The 22,195-nt window shown below is 49.9% G+C and overlaps 1 protein-coding gene across 1 annotated transcript in view; it reads right to left on the bottom strand.

Moving 5' to 3' along the window:
* ABCB10 (ATP binding cassette subfamily B member 10) overlaps nt 1–17,413 on the bottom strand; it is a 30,880-nt gene extending 13,467 nt beyond the window's left edge. Inside the window, exons 1-6 of the mRNA XM_045861188.1 lie at nt 16,727–17,413; nt 8,450–8,650; nt 7,432–7,634; nt 3,940–4,074; nt 3,021–3,167; nt 1,890–2,025 (exon numbers count right to left, since the gene is read on the bottom strand). Of these exons, the coding sequence (XP_045717144.1) occupies nt 1,890–2,025; nt 3,021–3,167; nt 3,940–4,074; nt 7,432–7,634; nt 8,450–8,650; nt 16,727–17,210 (1,306 nt within the window). The 5' untranslated portion in view covers nt 17,211–17,413. The remainder of the gene's footprint in view (nt 1–1,889; nt 2,026–3,020; nt 3,168–3,939; nt 4,075–7,431; nt 7,635–8,449; nt 8,651–16,726) is intronic.
* Between the last annotated feature and the right edge of the window lie 4,782 nt (nt 17,414–22,195).

The raw sequence follows: 22,195 nt of genomic DNA, 5'->3' as shown, positions 1-22,195 counted from the left end.
TTTTTGTCTCGCTCTTTGTAGATTAATTGACCGTACGACTGTGGGTCTATTTCTGGGCTTTCTGACTTGAACAAACATTTCTCCAAAGAAGACACACAGATGGCCAACAGACATGAAAAGATGCTCAACATCACTGATTATCAGGGAAATGCAAATCAAAGCCACAATGAGATGTCTTGTCACACATGTCAGAATGGCTATGACCGAAAAGTCAACAAATAATAAGGGGAACTTGCGAGCAATGTTGGTGGGAACATCAAATGGCGCAGCCACTGTGGAAACAGTGTGGAGGGTTCTCAAAATATAAAAAATATAGAATACCAAATGACCCCGCAATTCCACGTCTGGGCATCTATCCAAAGAGAATGAAAACAGTAGTAACATGGAAAGATATACACGCCCCTGTGTTAATTACAGCATTATTTGCAATAGCCAAGATATGAAAGCATCCCAGGGCCCGTTGATAAATGAATGGATAAAGAAGCTGTGGTATATGTACACAATGGAATATTATTCAGCCATAAAAAAGGGTAAAATCTTGCCACTTGTGACAACATGGACGAACCTGGAGGTTTATTATGCTGAGTCCAAAAGTCAGATAAAGACAAATACTATATGATTTCACTTACATGAAGACCAGAGGTAGTTTCTCTCAGGTCAAGCAGTATGGAGAAAAGAGGGTAGGGGGAGAGGAGCGACTGAGAAAGAACAAATGGACGGTGGCAGAAAACACGAGATGAGGAAGCTGACAGCACACACGTGTGGAATGTGAATGGAAAAGCCACAGAAAGGGAAGTGGTGGCAGGCAGACCCACTCTGAGGTGGGACAAGAGACATTAAGGAACACGACCTCACAGCTGTGGGACCCTACCGCCCAGCAGGCTCACCCGGGGAACGGGAAGGAAAGAGCACACCCCCAGCTGTCCTGGGTCCTCCCGCCTCACCCTCCCGCTCCTCAAATCACTCGGCCACCTGAAGTGTCTTCATCGGGTTTCTCTCCAAACCGGCCAGAACTCAGATGCTGCTTTTTGGGCACTCTGGAAACCCCAGCCTAGCAGACACCCTTGCTTGTCCACAGATGCCTAAGGAATAGCCTCTACCTTTAACCAGCAGATACAAAATTCTGAAAATAAAATCTCACGCTGACGTGGGGTTCTCAAGTTCCATCCATCAGACCTCAAGCTATTTATCTAACCTTTCCACCTTGGTTTTCAAAGAGGAAGAAAAACAGAAAGCAGGAAGCCGTTCGCCCCGTTGGCTGGGGAAGCAGGAAAGCTGCCGGAACTTCCCAGGCGTCACACGGCTCTGTCTCCCTTCACCCAGGAGAGGACAATAGGAGCTGAGCTCACAGAGTCTCGACAGGAGCGAGCCACTCTGTCTCAAATGCTTTCTAATCTGTACTTTTTGACTGCTCATTAGTTTCGGACATGCTCGACTTTGCACAAAAGGGCTGTCATTCCCCAGCCATTTGCCAACCACGACACGGTCCCTCCCACAGGCCGGTCCCTCCCACAGGCCGGTGGGCTCCCTGTGCGCACACCTGTCCAGCGCCGTCCTTTCTCTCCCCACGTTCATTCCACGAGCAGAGCAACGAGCTCTGCAGGTTAGAAGATGCTGCGCCCGAGTGGCCCTGAGCTCAGTGAGGGGCAAGTGGCCTCCCCAAAATCCTAAACTTCCCAGCCAAGCAACCGCTTGCCTCCTTGGGAGGATCACACTCATATCCTTACTTTTTTCTTTTAAAGTCAAGTTGGAATGACTTTCTAGAAAATGGCTTTTTCAGGGGGAGTAAATTGCTGAGAGATGGAGTAACAGGAAAGTTAAGTTTTTGTTCCAGAAACTGGAATTTGACATTCTCCGTGTAACTCCCCGAGCCCATGTAGATTATATACCTGCAATGCTTAGCCCGACCCAGAACGTGTACAGCAGGAAGGAAGAGAGCTCGCCCACGGTCATGTGGGCGCTGCCCATCAGCAGCCCTCCTTTGTACAGGACGGACAGCACGATCAGGTTCCCGGAGAGCCCCGTCTGTCGGAGGAAGAAAACACACGAGTCAGGGGGGACCAGAGACCCCAAATGCAAAAGGCATTAAAATGGACTATCATGTCCTCTCTGCACTTCATTAGCACGGCAAGATCTTTCCACAATATTATGTTTTTATCTAAATTTCAAATAAAAATACTTTTGAAATATTGCAATATTGAAAGAGGAATTTCATCGGCATGGAAACCTGGAAGCTAAATCGCCCATTGGATTCCTGTTTTACTCTGTCTGCTCAGTTTGCAGAGGAAACACTCGTATCAGGGATTCGTTCCCTAACTGGAGGGAATACACACACAGCCAGCACATGTGTTTGTATGTTCTCACGTGACACACTGGGCAAAGGCCGGACCTCCGGCCCACCTCGGCCTGTGTGGGCTGGGTGGTCCCTGGTAAGCGCTGCCTTCTCCGGGCCTCTGTTTCCCCATCTGTTGAGTCGCGGCCATTACTGAATCACCTCTAAAATTGTTTCTGGTTTGAACGCATTATGCATTTGCCCTCATGGTGACTCTCTACTTCAGTGTCCAATGTGAGTTCCCTGTAATCAATTGTTTTAGACTTTCTTCTTGAAATACACGGAAGCTCTCCTGGTCACTCCTCAGCAGGTCTCAAACTGCCTGCACCAGAGTGACGTGGAGGAGCCGGTGAATCACACACTGCCGCCCTGCCCCCACCCCCCGCCCCCCTTACCCGCCACAGAGAGTCCAATCCAGCAGCTCCCAGTGAAGCGGATGCGGCCAGTCTGGACCACGCTCTGAGAACCAGGGCCTGGTCCCTCACTGTTCGGTCTCCCCACCCATTCATTGCCTTTTCTCCAGTTACATTTTCTTGTTTTCTTCTTCTTTCACAAAAATATTTTAAGGAAGGCAATTCTGAGTCTCGAGGTAGAATAGAATCATTTTCTATTTATGGCAAGAGTCACAGAGTAAAATCTCTGCTAATTGCAACATCTTTTTTCCCTCTTTCCAAAAGGCTGTACTCACAGCTCCGAAGAAGCCGGCCCGGGCGAGCGCCTCTTTCCTCGCTAACTGCATGATGTAGTCCACTTTGCTGCTGTATTTCTCCATTTCCGTGCTTTCCTTCCCAAAAGCCCGGACAGTTCTTATATTTCCAATACGTTCCTCAGCTAGCTGGGAGAATAACAAAACCATTTCAGGGGGAGCAAGGCCACATTCCCAGAGTTCCAGAGACACAGGTAAAAGATAGTTCTCATTTTTAAGACACTATCGATGGAATGGCTTGTGAGACATGACTAAGTCACAATTAGATTGCAAAGGATCTAGAGAACATTCTTATTTTTGGAAACACAGAGCTATACACATGCACATCATATACAAAGGTAGAAGACAGATAAACAGGAGGGTAGGTAGCTGGATACGGAAATACATCTTTACGTGGAGGAAAAAAATATTAAAAGGACAAAGTCCAAAATGTTAATAATAATTGAGAAGTAGGATTACACATGCTATTTTTCGTCTTTACATTTTTAAATTTTCAATTGGAAACATTCATGGTTTTTGCAATATAAAAATAGAACAATTATTTTAAATTTTTTGAAAGGCAACATGGACAGCAGTACAAAGCTACCCTTATTAATTCATGAAGAACAGAGCGTCATCCACAAAGTTTTGAAAAAATGACTAGCTTTTTTGTTCTACTAGAAATAGTGATGGTAAGAAGTAAGAAATCCGTACAGTGTTCCAAGTTAAGTTGGGTCTATTTGACATGTGGGCAGTAATCTAGTCTAGAAGGCAGAGTATTGTAGGGATCTAGGACCCTGGGGTGAAACTAAGGAAAAGTTGGAACTTTTTGAAAAGCAGATCCCTTGGGGTCTGCCCACTGGTGCCATGGGTCTGCGCCCACCCAAGCCCATTGGAGACCACGCCAAGGAAGGGCCTTTACCTGAGTGGCTTGCGCCAGGGAATCCTGAGTGACTTTGGTCAGTTTCCGTAGGTATCGTCCGTAAATTACGGCGAGGATGGATATGGGAGGTACCACACTCAAAACAAAAGTCGCCAGATGAGGTGAGACAAAAAACTGTTGAAAACAAAAGCAAAAAGGTCTTCGGTCCACAGAGTAGCAAGGAACTCTCAGTATCTGCTGTAGGTGAGTGAGTGTGTGTTTCAATGTGCAGACAGGCCTGAAGGCAGTGTCTCAGCGCCGTGCGCCCTGCACTGGTGGGACTTTTCAGGCATCTTCAATCTTCACAAGACCCGTGAGTCTTCAGCGTGCCACACGGGAGTGATGTGAGCAGACAAGAGCTGCTGGAGAAAGGGTGGCAGTATTCTACCCTCCACGCTGTACCACGGCCGGTACAATGCTGTGTACACTGGGCCCTGCCGCTCGGCAGCAGAGAGGGGGGAGGCAGGGCGGGAGCGAGGGAAGGAGGCCCATCGGGCCCATGCCGCCCAGGCCACACCAGAAATTCTGTGTTCAGGGCTGGACCACGTCAGGGACACTGAACCAGGGCAATGGGTCCCACTGAGATGACCAAGGTGGCAGAGACCCAAACACCTGCATGTGACAGACACACGAAAGAGACGTGGAGGGGGGACATCAGTAACACGTGAAGAAGAGTTTGGTGGTTTCCGTGGCTCAGTGGATCTGAACTCATCATCAGGAGGAGATTCCTAACAGCTGGAGCTGCTCAAAGAAGGGACAGCCGGCTTCTAGAAGCAACGTGGTGGGGTTTCCTATCAACCCTACAACGTGGCGACTGTATTTTAAATGGTACTAGCATCTCTTCACCGAGTTATTAAAATCTGCCGCATCTCAATTGCACAGACAATAGTACCATCAGTGCGGGGCTGTCCCAAAACGCTGAGAAAAAGCTGCAGGCTGAAATGTAAAGTAAGGGATGGAACCACCAATCGTCCATCTGTTTCCTCATTGGACAGCTTGTAGCGGGATGCCTGCCTGCAGCAGACACTCTCCCCGGGGCCCGGGAGAGAAAGGGCCTGCGTGGCGTTCCACCCGAGGGGAGAGGAAAGCTGACAGGTGGAGAAGCAGCGGATGAAAGGGAGGGAGTAACTTCAGGCCTCGTGTGGTCTTAGGAGAGCAAGCGCACACAGGCCCCGAGGCAGGAATGGTCCACCCCGAGCAGAGTGGCCGCACGGTCCAGCAGGGCACCAGGACGAGGGACCCCACTGCCGGGGCGGAGACACGATCAGGGCAGGCCTGACGGTCTGGGCCTGAATGCCCCTGAGCCCCAGTGAGCCAGGCGCATGGGGGTCCCCTGCAGTGGGGCAGGAGAGCCCTTCGGGGTTCCCCAGTGCCTGTGTGGTCTGTCTCAGAACCCCCCCCCCCCAGTAATAAGCTTTTGAAGCCGAACGCAGGGTCCTGTCACCCCAAGGAATGCTGGAGTGGCAGGAACACCCCCTGGATGCTAGGACGGAAGATCCCGCGTCTGAATCGCCAAATGGGCAGCAGGGCATAGACATCCCTAGGTTCTTGTGAGTAGGCCAACCGTGAACCCGATCCAGGGAGCTAGCCGTGCGGGAGAAGCGAAGCACACTTCTGTTCCTCCGGAGCTGAAGGCCAGGCCCCAGGGGGTGCCAGCCTTCAAGGCACGTGATGGGCTGAATGTTGGTGTTCCCCCGACATTCATATGCTGAAGCCCCAACCCCCCCCCGGCCCCCCCCGTGGCTATATCTGGAGATGGGGTCCTTAAGAAAGCAATTAAGGTGAAATGAGGTTGTAACGGTGGGGCCTTGATCCAATGGGATCACTGCCCTTAAGAGAACAGACTCCAGAAAGCCTGCTCTCTCCACGCAAGCACCGGGGAAAGGCCACGTGAGCGTGCAGCAAGATGGCAGCCCCCTAGGAGCCAGGGAAAGAGGCCTCAGGACGAACCTACGTGGCCAACACCGAGATCTTGAAACGTCCAGCCGCCAGAGACACGAGGAATACATCTCTTGTTTGTCTGAGCGGCCCAGGCTGAGGTGCTTTGTTATTCTGGCCTGAGCCAAGACAGGCCCTTTCTCACCAGCCAGCTGAACTGAGCTAATTGCTACAAAAAAAGGTTCCCAGCTCTTCCCGAGCCCCAGAACTATTGATGTTTGAATGTGAGGCTTTAATGCAGGAGGGGCCTTCTTTCAGAGTTTTGCTTCTCTCGTGGCTGAGAAAGTGCGAGATGGCAGAGGTGTTTTCCGTTCCGTGAGTCACATTTAAAGGCTCACGCCGGCAGCACGTTGTTCTGCTCTGGCCGCAGCGCTCAGTGGGACAAAACCCCCAGCGTTTCCACTGGTGAGACAGGACTGTCAGTTCCAGGCCTCGCTCTAGAGGTCTAGAACCACACTGTCCAAACTGGTGGTCTCCCACGGCTGGCGAACACTTGAGATGTGGTCAGTGTGACTGGGGAACTGAATTCTTAGTTTTATTCAGTTTTAACTAACTAAAATTAAAATTTAAGAACGCATGCTCCATTTCTATTTAGTCACTGGTTAAATTATCAGTATGTTTGGAAAACTTGGTAGGTCGATCTCCTTTTTCAACGGCAAATTTTATGAAACCTGAATAAAGATCAAGTATTTCCAATGAAAATTTAACATCTGGATGGAGATGTTTTCTAAGTATTAAAATACACACTTTGGTTTTGAAATTTTAATATGAAAAAATAATATAAAATACCTGATTCATAACTTTATATTAATTACATGTTGAACTGATTATAAAATATTTTATTAAGTAAAATTAATACATTAAAATTAATCTCATCTTTCCTTCTGCTCTTTAAAAAGTGGCTACTGGGAAATTTTAAATTGCGCATGTGGCTTGCACCCCATTTCCACTGACCAGCAGCGCGGGCCTCGGGAGGAACGTGGTTTGCACGAGTGAGTGAGGCAAGTGGGTGGCAGGTGCTCGGCCATTCGTCAGGAAAGGAAAGAAGGCTGGGGGTGGAGAGAGCGCCCCCTGCAGGAGGGCAGACCTACTTCTGTGTGTGGGAGGGTGGAGTTGGTCCTCCTTCCTCTGAGAGGAAAGGAAGTGCGCCCTTGATCCCCGAGATGGCAAGGCAGTTTCACCACCTTTGGGGGAGGGTGGGTGACCGCCTGCCTTTCCCCTGACCCACTGCTCAGCACCCAGGGGTGGCTGCCACCTGTTGCCCTCTTCTGCCTCCCTGCCTTCTCAGAAAACCCAGGCGACAATGTAATCTCTCCTAGACCCAATGGCCCGTTCTGCAGATAAGATCTCCTTCTGGGGAAACGGAGGTGCCGCGGAGGCCGTGTGGGTAGAAGCCACTTCTGCGTGCCTGCAGCCTCTGTGGCCGCGCTCTGGGCTGAGCAGCTGCAGAGGGAGCAGAGCAGCTCACCCCAGTGGAGCTCCGCACATGCGTGCGAGGCCTGGCGCAGGCCCAGCCGGGCCAAGGAGGCCTCAGCGCCAGCCGGGCTCACATACCATCATGCCGACCCCGACAGAGGCCTGGGCCCCGGCCCTGAGCCCATCCGAGAGGTTTTCGGTCACCGAGTACCCCAGGAGTGCGGTGTCCGAGGAGAGGCGGTTAATCAGCTCTCCGGTGCGCGTCTTGTCGAAGAAAGCAACCTCCTGCCTCAGAATGGAGGAGAACAACGAAGCTCTCAACCTGTTCACGATGCGCTGACCTGCAAAGGCAGACAGAAACCGAATCGGCCTGGGTCCCGACTCCTGACACGCAGCAGCCTGGCCCGATGTCGCCACCCCTCCTCCGCGCCGCAGCCTTGGGGGACATCTGGTGCCCTATTGACCCCTTGCGAACAGACTCGCCTGAGCCCTGGCAGATGGACAGGCCGGTGCGAGTAACGCTTGGTAACTGCAGAGTGTGGATGCTGAGGAGAGGCTGCAGTGATGATGTCAACATAATGTGACCGAGAGAGCCTTAAAGCACATCGTTTACAAGGAAGTTTCACTACATCGAGTGTTCAAAAGCTAATCGTGTTCTTCCTTGGCAACCCTTTTCCGTATTGAACTTTTAAACGGTAACAACTGGTTACTCATCCACTGAGCATTTATTTTATTAGCTAAATGGCAAGCAACCGACTTAGAGCTGGGCATCCAGAGCTCAGCCCTTGCTGTGGGAGTCCCCTGCCTGCTGACGGCCTGGCCCGACACAAACGCCGTCTAGCCACCACACCGCTCCTACTAACGGGGGAGCAAAAGTCTGGGGCAGCGCCCGAAAGAGGGCCCCAAGTCCAGCCTCCTGAGTGCAGGCTTTGTTCTCAAACCTCCCAGAAACACCGCTCAACTCCCCCCATTCGAGGAGAAGGAAAACTGCGAAGAGAGCACCTGATCTAGAGCAGTTCTCAGCTCCCGCATTGGGCCAGTGTCCCCACGGAGTGCGATGCAGAAGAGAGGAAAAGGCTGGGGCCTGGGGTGCTCGACCCCCGCACGGCTCCCCTTCACGTTCCCTGGGAGACCCCGGGACGAGGGGCCCTTTCACCTGAAGTCTGCATGAGGTAGACACGAACAGCGTTGGCCGCGGCACCGCACAGGAACACGCCGCTGAGCGCCAGGCAGAGGCGGGTCAGGCTGCTGCTGTAGTCGGTGGTGGGGTCGGTGTAGATGACGTCGATGATCCTCCCCAGGAAGAACGGGGCAGACATGGTGATGACACTGGACACGGCCAGGAATCCCACCGCGGCTGGAAAACACGGGCAGCCCTCAGGGTCACGGGCCCCTCAGCGGAGGGGTAGGGTGCTGAGACTTTCCTCCCTTCGGCTCCCAGACCCCTGAGTAAATGGAACCCCACTGGGGTTCCAGGGCCAGAATGAGCAGGGTAACTGCAGCGAGGGAATGACTTTACCCTACACCACGGAAAACATCGGTCCGCATCACCCCAACCTGAGCACCTCCTCCTTGCTAGGAGTAGCAGAGCCAGCAACACCATTCAGTCTGGCCTGCCTTTCTGCCTCTTGATCCGGCTGCTCATCTCAGATGATATTTTCCCTGCACTCCTGCTATTCATCGTTAGTCCCTGGCACCTAAATGTGTCTTAGTTTATACAGCAAATTATGCAGGTAAAGCTCTTGCTTCTGTCTAGTATTTCAAAATACTTGGAATACACTTCGGAAAGCAGTCACGGGCATCCATTACACATGTGCTGTGTCCTTAATATTATTGCTTTGGGGAATCAAGTGCCAGAATATCAGCCTGATGTGAAAATAAGGAAGAATCCAACTGTTCACACACCTGAAAAAGGGGATAGAGTCTTATTTTAAAAAAAGAGAAAATATTGGGACTATTCAGTCAGGAATAGTACACGCCACAGACAACTGCCACCATAATCAGAAGGACACAAACTACAAAGATATGCCACCTTCCATTTGCAGGGTTGGCAGAGGTCAGAGGTGGATAACACGCCAGCTGGTGAGCTGTGGGAAGAGGCACTTACACTGTCAGTGGGAGTGCAAACGGTGTCATTGCAATTGGTAGCGATTTGATTATCTCGGTCAAAATGTAAACGCACGTTCCCTCTGACCTAGCAATCCCCCCTCTATGAATTTAATTTATACACTCTTGTGTGTGTATGCAAAATTGTGCATTTGAGAATTTTCAATACAGTGTTGTTCATCCCAGCAAAAGATTCAAAATATCCTAATTAGGCGGAACAAGGTAAATCACTCACGGAGCATTTCTTTTATAAATATTGCGGAGTCTTTGAAGAGAATGAGAGAAGTGTAGGTATGGACATGAGCAATCCACCAAGATACACTGTTCGTGAAAAAAGTTAAGGACACAGAAATTAACATTGGTGGGGGGGGGGCTCTTTCTTTGGTCTTTCAAACAAAACATACACACAGAACATCTTGGGAGAGTAGCCAGAAGCAGGTAACACAGGTCCCTTCTTTAGAGTGGTGCTGGGAGACTGGTGGGCTGGGCGTGTGCCACTGTGAACCTCTTGATTCTGGTCCTATTTGGAACCCAACTAGTGCCACCACCACTCGAGAGTCAGTGGCCAGGGAGGTTCCTAGGGGAACACAGCACGGATGAGCCCCCAGAGATGAGCGTTCCCCACACCCTGCAAATCGCAGTTGCTTCTGTTTGCTTGGCCTAAGGCTAACACTTCAGTTAAAGGCATTGTTTTCATGTAACCTGAACAAAAACACTACAGAGTCAACTCAGGGCCAACTGGTGACTTAGCTGGCAAACAGAGCCCTAGGTGAAACGTGAACCTTATAAGTAGGGAACCTTTCCCACAATCGGTCTCTTGCTTGAGATTGTCTGCGTCCTCCCCTCTAGAAGGACGGCTCTGCCTGGTGTCAAGTGCAGACACCCAGCGCTGCCTGCCTCACTCCCTCTTCCTTCTTCTGCCGGCACATCCCACCTTCGGGCATTCTGGATGTTCCACTTGTTCACTGTTCGTCTGTCTGCGAGGACATAGAGATTTCTGTGTGTTTTCTGCTGTTACTCCACTGCCTACAGAGACAGGCGCATGATAAAAGCTGAATAAAGAATGAACTGAACTTCGATGATGGAGGCATAAAAGCGTCAGACCCAAATTCCAATGAATAAATAAATTGAACTTTGAATGAATTGAACTTTGAATGAATGAATACACACATTGAACTTTGACATGGGAGGCACAGAAGTGTATCGGACCAAAGGTCTTCAGCAGCCTAGTTAGGAACGTAAGATCTGGCAGCTCAGAAAGTACAAGGGGAAGTGACTTGACTGCTTTGCACACAGCCACAAAGTCCCCGGATCTGGCTTAAAATCCCATAATCACAATTGAACTAAATAATGCGAACCTGGCCAAGGCCCATTTCATCTTGTTGCGAGAACTGGGGTCTTGTTTTCAATTGCCAAGAAGGACAGTGAGCCCAAAGGGCAGGGAGGCTGTCTAGCTCCAGGTTCTGCAGGGCACGACCGGGATGAACTAGCTCGCTCCAGAAACAGGTGTCCTAGTGAGCCAGGGATTAACCTGAAAGCCTCGGGTTTCATCTTTCCCTGGTAATTAACCTTTCAAGTCTGTTTGTTCTTTTGCCATGGGAAATGCGGCCAGAAGTGTGATATATGTGAAATTCTGTAAAGATCCCTCTCTCCCTTCTTCCTTTAGTTCTAAATCAAAGTTATGATCCCAAAAGAAGAATCTGTGTCTCATGAGTGAAATGTCCCACGATTTTGATTGCCAAAACTAGTTCTTACACAGTAATGATAATAATACAAAGAGGAAGGAATTTAGCTACTTCCAAACTCATTCCAGGATATCCCCTTACTTTTTTCCCCATTTAATTTAAAAAAAAAGATGATCAGCTTGTTTTATTGCCATCTGCCTCTTTCCTCCTACAGGTTGACTGTAGGCAAAGGTAAAATAAAAGATTTGTTCAGCTTTCGGTGGATCTTGTTAATCCAAGTTTTCTTACATATCATCGCCTTTGACATCAATGAATAATTTAGACTAGTACCATATCTATTTCAGACTTCTCCCTAAACTCCACACGCCGAGCACCCTGCAACCCTGAAATCTTCTCTGCGTCTTCTCCACGGTTACGTCTCTTGCTAGCTCCTGTCCCACAATGAAGGGACCTCGGCAACATCTGTTATCTGTCTCTTGACAGGTAGTTTAAAGTATCCTTCTGTTACCCTTTTCCTACTGAATTGTGGCATCTGGTGGAAGAAATATCCCTCAAAAGAAAGAGGAAAGAAAACCTAAAATGCAGATTGCTGGTAGAAGGGCTCTGGGAGACAGCCTGTGCGAGGACAGAGGTTTGGGGTGCGAGGAGGGAGCTGACTTGCCTACCACTGGCTGTGCAGGGGGTAGAGTGTCTAATGAGTCACCTGGTTGTTGAATAGGCACAGCTATCTCCACTGCCCTGCAGGGACCAGAGACGCGGCACTAGGAGTCCTGGCACCATCTGAAACATTTCACATGGATTATCTCCTTCAACCCTTCCTACAACCTTATCATTCCGGGTTTTTCCGAAAGGAAACCCAAGCACAGACAGGCAATGAAGCGAGCTAGCCACCCAGTTAGTATAATACAGAACCACAGTCTGAGAACCACGCCGAACTTCCTGGTCTTCCCACATTCCAAGCAGAGAAGCACAGACCTAGCCTTGGGGTTAGGGCAGCTCAGGGGGCAGAAAGGCTGAACACAGGGGAGGGTACTGAAAAATAGGGTGGAAAGGTAGCAGGTTCTAGATCACACAGCAGATTAGGGAATTTGCAGCAAAACAGGCTTGAAAGGGCCTTAGGTTATGGAGTGACAGAGTCAGATTTGCATCTGAAATAATCCACTCTGGCTGCATGCGTAACAGAGAGCACTGCAGGCTCACACAAGGCAGACAGACAGATGGACAGTTGAAACACTGTTCTGGTCAGGGGAGGGGGAGCTAGGGTGAGGCAGGGTGGGAGCAGAGGAGATAAGGAAGGGGGGCAAGGACTAGAGATGGTTTTAAGAGTTAGGCTCTACAGTATGCTGGATTTGGGGGGCATTTGGGGGGCTGTGCCTGAAGTTGAGACTGACAGGGTTGACACCCTAACTCTGACACCTGGCTGTGTGACCATGAGTCACTGAACCTCTCTGTGCTTCAGTTTCTTTATCTGTCAAGTGGCAATAAAAATGCCAGGTCCCTCATGGAGACACTGTGAGCAGTAGGTTAAACCCACATGTAAAGCACCCGGAGCAGTGCCCAGTGCCTAGTAAGCAGTAAACACGAGCTATTCCCTTTATTACCGTCGCCATGGCAAGGAGTCAAGAATGACCGCATGCCCGGCTTTGGCAAAGGCGTTCACTCAGTGGCCCCACTCCGAGAGAAGGGACAGAGGACGAAAGGCAGCTTCAGGTAACTTTGGTGTTTAGTCACATTACATGTTCGGGTGTCCAGGGGACATTCTGTGGATGCAGGTGGATATCACAGGGAACACAGCAGCAGAGGAGCTGTGCGGGTTAGAGGCTGAAGGGAAGGAACCTGGCGTCTAGGCTGGGTGGAAAAGGAAGTGAGAACGCCAGGAGCTGAGAGACTCGCGGGAAGCAGCATGCAGGAAACATCTCAGGCCCACGGAGGAAGCTGGGGAACACAGATCGGAGCCCCAGCAGGTCTGGTGCAAGGTTGAGCGGTCAGCACGTGCCTGTGAGGGCTCGGTTTGGCCCTGTGCCCACCGACAACAGGGAGGGTGGCCACGGGCTCCAACCCTCGCTGTCCGGTGGTCGTGTCATGGGAGCCCGCCTATGTAACTTAAAGTCTTCTAGCTGCCACGTTAAAAAGAGTAAAAGGAACAGGTAAAACTCATTTTAGTAATGCATTTTATTTGATCCACTGTAACCGAAGTATTAATCAACATGTAATCGAGGGTTAAAAAGGTAATGATATTTTACTCTTTATGCATACGAAGTTCCTTCAAAATCGGGCGCACAGTTTACACTCCCAGCAGTCTGCCCAGCACACTGCCCAGCACGGCGTGCCCGTGTGTTCTGTGAGATCCCCGTGCCCAGCACCCCTGGCTTTCCGGAGCGGTCTGCATTCAGGGCTCAGCCTCACTGTCCTCGTGCAACCTTTGCCCTGACGCGGGCCGCGGGAAGCTGTCATTCTATGCACTGCTCACCCTTGCCTGGCTTACTGCACCCACTGGATTTATACTCTATTTTGGTCACTCCACAGTGTGGCCTCGTAAAACATAACTACAAATTCAGCAAAAGCTCCTGGCGGGCATCAGGTTCGAAGAATGGCCCAAATCTAAAACCACACAAGCCCTTATCAGGCATTTAAGTGAGAGGCGCCCTCCCAGGTCCTCCCCAGAGGCCTCAAGCGAACGTGACAGGCGTGGGGGTGGGGCTGTGTTCCTTCCAGGGTTTGAGTAGGAACGGCCCAGCTTTATGCACGTGCCCCCAGCCTGACGCCCTGGGGTGGTCAGAGACCTCAGCAGCTTCTATCTGCCACGTGCAGCAAGAGCTCCCGGACCAATTACTCCTTATCCTATCGGTCCACCCGGCCTCCGGAGAGTCCCTTCATCTTTTAAGACTCCTCCGGCCAAGGTGATAAGATGAGGAATTATCAGTGAAGAAACACTGGAGAGCACTTGGTAGGCCACAGCTGCAGGAAGATAGCTGCAAATCCCAAACACAGTGAGACTGGGGGGAGGGGCTGGGAAAGGAGGGGACGCCCACCGTGCTCCGCGGGCATCTGTAAACATTTCAGTCGGTTTTCAAGTTTCTGGTACAAATGACTTAAGATCAAAGTCTTCTGGTCACATGGTTCAGGTGGTATGTTTGCAAACTGAAGCCGCTAAAAACATTACTATTCAAGTGCATTTTAAAGAAGATTTTTGTATTTGCTTTTCTAAGAATTAACACACTAACACTGGCATGCCTTCAACTCAGCTTTCTTTGTTCTGTTGACTAAAAAGAAAATAGGCACACACACACAACTGTCCCATCTCCACCACTTTAAACAGGTGTGCCAACATCTGGAGCTGCTCTTATGATAAGTTACAAATTAATAATGACCCTTCACTTCCTCTTAATCCCACTAATGCCAACATCCAGATTAGCTTCAAAATATCAAATATAATGAATTCTGGGGAAAACATGTATGTCCTAATAAGAGTGTTTCCATCAGATTTCCTCACAAGATACAATATATATTTATCATGTGCTTTAAAAGTTAAAAAAATTAGCTGGTGTATCTCTCCACAGCATGCCCCTCTCATTTCTTACAGAGTGAATAAAAAATTTATTCTCTAAAAAAAAAGTTAAAAAAACTAGTGTGTAACCCCAGGCTTATATCCTCCAATTTTATGCTCATAATTATTCAGTGTGGCATCTCAAAATAGCTCCCCTTCTTAAAATAAAAGGAGGTACAGCCTCGTTTGAGGCTGTCCCCTTAACACGTCAGCACGGCAGGACATGTGGGGACACGGGAGGAGGGCAAAGAGCTGATGGCCACCAGAGAGGCAGGGCTGGGCTACCCAGGAGGGCTGAGCATGTGCGGCGCCCGAAAAGCCCGACACCCAGAAAACCTTGTCATTTAGTATTTCAGAAACGAAACCAAACCGGGTGTGCGGACACTTACTCTGAGTTGCATGCAGAATGGTGGCCACACCCTCTTGCACTCAGGGTCTCTCACTCGAGGCCTCCTCTGGGCCCGGTCCCACCATCATTTACTCCTTCATCTGAGGCCCCAGAGCCCCTGCCCTGTGCCCACACACTGAGAACTGGAGAGGGAGAGAGGATCGGAGAGAGCCGCTCTCTCAAGCAGCTCGGTCCGTGAGAGCTCCTGGTTTCACATTTTCCCTTTCTTTGCCAAGTCAAACCTGTATGACTTCATTTTTCACATTCTTTTTATTTTCATTTTTTAAAATTTGTACTGATTTTTTTTTTTTTAGAGAGAGAGAGAGACATGGACTTGTTGTTCCACTCCTTGACACGTTCCCTGGTTGCTTCTTGTTTGTGTCCTGACCGGGGATCGAACCCACCACCAGGGCCTATCAGGCCAACACTCTAGCCAACTTAGCTACCCCACCAGGGCTTCAAGACTTTCTTTTAAAAGAAAAAAGGATCTCCATTTCCAACAAAATCTGCACACGACCAAGCAAGGAAGGAGTTCCCTTTATACCTCAGGGACACGGAGACTCCTCCAAAGCTTCAAACACGCAGCCAGAGGCCAAGCGTCCCCCCTGTCACTGCCCTCCCCCGCAGCGCCCACCGGCCGGAAACGCCAATCACTCCCCAGGAGGAGTGTCCTTTCCAGGGCAGAGGTTCTGCGGCAAAGAACGCGGGGTCCTCACGGGTGTCAGGTGTTGCAGGTGACAGCCTCCCAGGCCCTCTGGCCAGGCCTTCCGCACAGCTGCGGGTTTCTCTCTAATCACGTGATTGTCTCACCACTGCCCCCTCCCCCCGCTACGCTGGAAGTCCCAGCAGAAAACAGAAACCAGGTTTCTCTCTGTCACCAATGTAACCACAGGGCCTCACGCAAAATGAAAGAAAGGGAGAGTTAGAGAAATCCGAAAAAATTTGCATTTAAACATTTCTCTAATTATGGCTAAAAATGAGCTATAGAAAAACTCCTGTGTGTCTGCATTCTGTTCCTAAAAACGTTCGATTTTTCTTTTAAAATGACTCGCTTATGACTTAGGTGGGTTGTGATCTACAGTTTCTCAAAACTTCTGGAGTTCACAGATGGGTAATGGGTCGATCACCCGAAAGGGGCAAAGTAACCCCCCACTTATCCCTCGGGGTGGCAAAGGCACTGGGACGAATTGGAAAGGTTAAGATTGTTTTTGCTTCACATGGCAAAAACATTGACTGCGAAATAAACTTGCCTAAAGGAAATGGTGTTTTAAAATTAACCTAAGTACAAAATACAAAAGAGCTGTGTCTTTGGCTAGAGTTCATTTCCAATAATAAGCGAAGGGGAAACCCCAGCTGGTTTTGAGAATGCAGACAGAGCCAACGAGGAACAGACCCGAATTTCTAAGGAGACACCGGTCCCCTGGGTAACGTGTGTCAAGCTAACCAAACAAACATAAAAGGGATCTTCAAACAGGTGCCCAGCTCACCTGGAAAGGCTTAGCCATTCCTCTGCGAGGTGGGCACTCCGTGCAGCACTTCTCGGTACAACACCCCAGGTAAAAAGGCCACCCCCCTCCCTCCTCACGGTGCTGCAGGCCGCCCAGGGCCTCGCACCGTCCCCCGTCGGAGGCCCCGGGACTACGCGTTCTGTAAAGTGTGCTGGCTGGCAGAGGGGGACGTAGAGGACGAGCACCGGAAGGGCCCTACCTGCCAAGCTCCGGCGTTCGGGGTACGCCAGCCCCAGGAGCTTCCGGGCCTCCGAGCGCCCGGCCGCCGCGGGGCGCAGTCGGGCGTCCTCTTTAGGGTCCGCCGCGGCCGCAGGCAACGCCGGCCCGCGCCGCCGGGCCTCAACCCCGGCAGAGCGAGCGAGGGCTGGGCCGCCAGGGAGCACTGCGCGCGGGAGCAAGAAGGCGCCGGGGGACCGCACCCACAGCCCCAGGAGCCGCGCGAGGCCCGCTCCGCCGCCTGGGCCGCGGGGACCCCCGCCCGGGCGGCAGCTGGTCCAGCGGCACGGGCCGCGCGCGGCTCCCGCACCCGCGAGGAGCCCCGGCCCCGCTCCCCAAAGCCGCGGCGGCCCCAGGCCGGTCGGCTGCGGCTGGGACACTGGGGCGCGGGCGGCCGGTGTCCACGCGAAGGCTAGCGGGCCCCGCTTCGCGAGCAGCCCCAGCGACCAGGCAGGGGGGCCGCGCATGGTTCCGCGTCCGAGTCGTGAGTCTCAGCCCACCTGGCTCGGCGCGCACGGAGCCCCAGGACCCTCCCGGCCCGGCCGAGCGGAGGGCGTGCACTCGGCGCCGCCCGCCGCCCCGCCCGCCCGCTGTCACCAGCAGTCACCCGTTTCATCAGGTCCGCGGCCCAAGCGCCCGCCTCAGGCCGCGCACCACGCCCCCCAGAGAGCCCACAGCAGCCGCGGGCTTTCCCCCAGCTCATGGCGCCCCCCACTGGGCACCCGAGCGCGCGGCTCGCGGCCCGGGAGGTCACAGATGAGAACTAGAGAGGCGCTGAGCACCACCGCGCCTGCGCACTGGCGCGCAGGGAGCTTTTTCACGCTTCTCAGTCCCCTCCTGTCAGAACCTGGGAGAGGCGCGAGCCCTTTCTCACGCCGGCGGACTCAGTGGAACGCGCAGACGCGATTACACGATGCCCGGAGCAAGGATGTGGCCGCAGGACAGCGAGCTGCACTGGACGGGCGACAAATCCGCGGCCGTGGTGACTCCAGCCCGGACGGGTCCTGTCACCCTACGTCCCGATGTCCAGCACAGGGCCGAGGGGTAGGGACGTGGCAGGAGAGAACATCGCTGTGGGTTAGCTCAGTTCTGAAAAGCGTTGCGGGGAGTTGTTCAGTGCTGTGACATTCAGATAACTTTGAGAACGGAAAGATATCGCTTTATAGCGCCAGCCAAAGTGCAAAAGCACACGTGGTGGAGGCACTCCGGCTGCTCAGAATGGAGACCAATCAGAGTGCAATGTATTTTAATACACGTGCCAAGAAAGCCGGAGGAGAGGGTCTCCAAACCCATCAGGTCACAAGGAGACCTCGTGGTGCGGACATCTGTAAACTGAGGGATGCTCAGCGACCAGCCTGGTTCTTAATTCGAGTCGTGGTTGAGGATTGCGGATAGCTTTTTTATTGACTGGTAAGTATTTTCAGGACCAGGCACTTGCTTCAATCTCCAGATATATGGGTTTGGAGGGGGAAAACACCCCTCAATAATCAAGATAAGTATTTTAATGCAACATTTTTTAAAAAAGTCAAAATTATCGCAAAAAACAGGCATGCTAAGCAATATGTCAAACAAATGCACGATCCTCCCGTGCACTTGCAGGATCCGGCCTCTCCTCACCCTAATCTCAGCCCTGAAAATACTATCTACAAAGGCAGGCAGTTAGCAGCTGGCCTACGGTGCCAGTTTTTTGTTAACTTTTGCATTAGAATACAATTTATTTGATTACTGAGATTTTTTTAGGGCCTCCTCAAATTTCATCCCCAGGGGAATGCCTCACTTACCTCAGCCTACTAGGGGTCCTGTTAGGTAGTAAGGAGTGTACATTTTTTTAGGGAAAGTATTGATAATAGTGTGGAATTATTAGGTTAAAAATCAGTATGGTTTTTTTCCTGTAAAATAAAATGCACGTTTTTCATTTTCACCAATAGTTTTATTGATTTGGATATTTTGAATATGTTGCTGTCTCCTGCTACTGGCTTCTAGTGAATAGAGGCCAGGGGTGCTGCTAAACACCTGCCAATGCATCAGACAGCCCCACAGCGAAGAATTATTTGGCCAAAATGTCAATAGTACCAAGGAACTTCGCAAACCACTTTTGACACATTTGATCAGTCACAGTACCTTCTGCATCATACACTTCGTACACTAATCTTTTTCGTGTGTGTTTCAGTTGCATTTTTACCTTTCTTGAAATAATAAAGCATGATACGTCAAAAATGTTGTATGTTTTCTTCCATCTTCAACATTAAAATGGCTGCACAAAAATTCACCAATGTTGATAAGTTTTTTTTAAACACAGGCTGACATGACAGCTGTCACAATACAATCTAACAAAATTGTTTCAAATGAAGTTAAAGACAACAAAGCACTACTATAGCCACCTATGGAAAAAAAAGGAAAAAGAACTTTTTGGCCAGTCCAATAACTCGTGGTTGAAATGTTCTGGTGAAGTGTGTGGGAGGCACGCCATCCTCTTAATTCTCACCTCTTGCTCGGTGGCAGGCACAGTGTCCCCCCCCACCCCCAAATTAACCACAACTTAGGTTAGGTTCTCAATGGCATCTTACCTCTGGAATGGAAGCTATAGATTAAGATAGACACCGCTGATCTGAAAGTAGGCATGTTGTTTCTGGGAAAGATTTTGTTAGGTGGCTTCTGAAAGGGAGGGAGATAGTGCTCATACCCAGCATTATGCATCCTGTTACTTCCCTTTTGAGTCCAGCAGAAACAATTGTGGAAGCATGCCACTCTCCCCATAGGAGTGAAAGTAACAATTTTAACTCACATGTAACCTTACTTTCTCTTCCCTACTTGCCAGAGAACTATTGCTGCTGCAAGGTCTGGGGGAGGCAGGACTGGCCTTTGCTTTCTGCCTTCCCCATAGCGGTGTCCCCCAGGCTTTTTCAGCCAGCACTCCCTGAGGCCTGGAGTCCACAGAGTGTGGATAATTTAAAAAATAAAAACAACAACCACAACAACCACAACATTCTTTTTTTAACTTGACAATTTTGTTAGGGATAATTATTTTCTGACTGATTTTTAGAAATGCAAACAAAAGTTCTCGGCTAGCTATCATATAATATACAAGGCGAGAATGATTTACTAGCACAAAATATAAAGAAAATGTCCATGGTTCTTTAAAAAATACAATGGGGAAATGAAGTAGGGCATCCATATTGGCAGGAGGACTTAATGTAGTCATCACGTCAAAAAAATGACTATATATAGTCAGTACAAAACATATACACACTCATACATATTCAAATTGTAAAAGGTCATCATAATGCAAAGCAGTAACATGTATTCCCACCTGGAAATAAGGATAACTTCTCACTGCCGTTTTAGAAACAGGATACAATTTCGTGGCCACTGGAAAGGGCAAGAAATGCTCTAAGGTGTTTTTGGGGAAGAAAGAAGCAAAGCACTTAGATATGAGTGGATTAATAGGAAAAATACCACAGCAAAGCAAGGAAAGGTTGCGTGTGAATTCTGAGACTCCAAGACAGCAAGCAAGAGTTCAAATCCTGCCCACAGAAAGACAGAAAGGGCTCTTGGTGGAGGTGTGATTGCACCAAGCAGTAAAATCCGGCCCTTGGTGAACAGACTTTTGATAGGTTTAGTGGACCACGGGTGTCATATTCAAAAAGGACTTCTTTTGACCAACACTTGAGAGCAGTTGGGATTACTTCAAGAACAGTTCCACCTGTGGGTTTTTGTCCCTCTCAAAGGCTGCCAAAGGAGCGCATGAGGATACTAGGAGGGGCCCCCTGGAGCACAGTAGCACAAGAAGCAAACAAAAGTCTTCTGGCCTGCAGTCTGTGATCTGATTGGGGGGTAGGGGGGTCATGTGACCCTCCTCAGTACATTTCTTTTTCTCTAAACTCAAGCATGCAGCCCCCACTGTCAAGGGCAGGATGGCAGGTTGATGGCTGAAGGTGGAGCATGCAGACTGTGAAGTGCAAACCAGGGCAAAAGTGCTTTGTAAGTTCCTCTGCAGTCTGACTGCAGCTTCGGGTAACTTCACTGCGTGCTGCTTATGGCGATGGTCGAAGCTGTAACTTTATCTCCCAGAAACGTGGCTCAGGCAGGCTGAACGCAACGTATGTAGAAGGTGCAGCATCTTTGGCGTCACATTCTCTCTCTCACACACACACACACACACACACACACACACACACCCCTTCTCCCAAAAGAGTCTAGAGAAATGTTACGGTTTGAATTGTGTCCTCACAAAATATACATGTACATATACAGGGTAGGGCAAAAGTAGGTTTACAATTGCTTGTATAGAAAATAATGTGATAATTAATAAATAATAATACAAGAATAAGCTCTGTGTTTTGCAGACTCACAACTGTAAACCTACTTTTGCCCCACCCTGTATATGTTGAAATCCCACCCCCAGTAACTCAGAATGTGACCTGATTTGGAAATAGAAGCGTGGCAGATATAATTAGTTAAGACAGAGTCACGCTGGGCTGGCAGTAGGGTATCATTGTAAGAAGATGGCCATTCGAAGACACAGACACGCAGGGAAAATGTCCTGTGATGCTGGGGACAGCTTGAGGCTGAGGAACACCAAAGGTGGCCAGCAGGTCATCAGAGGCCTCCAGGGCAGCTCTGCACACGCCCGTGTGGACCGTACCCTAAGATGCACAGCGCAAACAGGCCCGGTGCTCCACTGTGTGTACATTTGTGTCAAAAAGTGAAAACACACATGTTTACACGCTCTTATAGTCGTATGTACATAGAATGTATTTGGAAGGATTCAAAAGGGTCAGTGGTTATTTCTGGGGAGAACTGAGTAAGGGTAGGTGTCCTTTCGTAACTTCTGGATTTTCAATCAGAAATAAGTTATTCAAAACCATCTATTCAAAAATAAGTTAAAGTTATGAATGAAATTAAGAAAACACTGAAAGATAACCTCCTGTATAGGGGGGGAAAGGGAAGGAGAGAATTTTAAAGATACCAAAGGATTACGTAGAAGAAGAATGTGTGCTCCCTGGCCGGGTAGCTCACTTGGTTAGAGTGTTGTCCCGATAGGCTAAGGTTGCGGGTTCGAACCCCAGTCAGGCACATACAGGAGTCAATAGATGATCCATCAATAAAGGGAGCAACAAATCAATGTTTCTCTCTCTCTAAAATCAGAACATAACAATTTGAAAATAAAAGAAAAATGTGCTTGGCAAGTTTGTTCAAATTTTTAAAGAGAATACAATTTCCATAGTATATAAACTATTCTGAAGCATAGAGACCTGGCTGGTGTGGCTCAGTGGACAGAGTGTAGGCCTGTGAACAGAAACGTCACCAGTTTCATTCCCAGTCAGGGCACGTGTCTGAGTTGCGGGCCAGGTCCCCAGTAGGGGGCGTGTGAGAGGCAGCCCATCAATGTCTCTCCCACTCCTCCCTCCCTTCCCTTCTCTCTAAAACTAAATAAAATCTTTAAGAAAAC

This window comes from Phyllostomus hastatus, unplaced genomic scaffold (genome assembly GCF_019186645.2).
Source record: "Phyllostomus hastatus isolate PE091 unplaced genomic scaffold, TTU_PhHast_1.1 phas_contig_148, whole genome shotgun sequence".
In the NCBI taxonomy this organism is placed as follows: Eukaryota; Metazoa; Chordata; class Mammalia; order Chiroptera; family Phyllostomidae; genus Phyllostomus; species Phyllostomus hastatus.
This window is presented reverse-complemented; position numbering and strand designations above follow the sequence as displayed.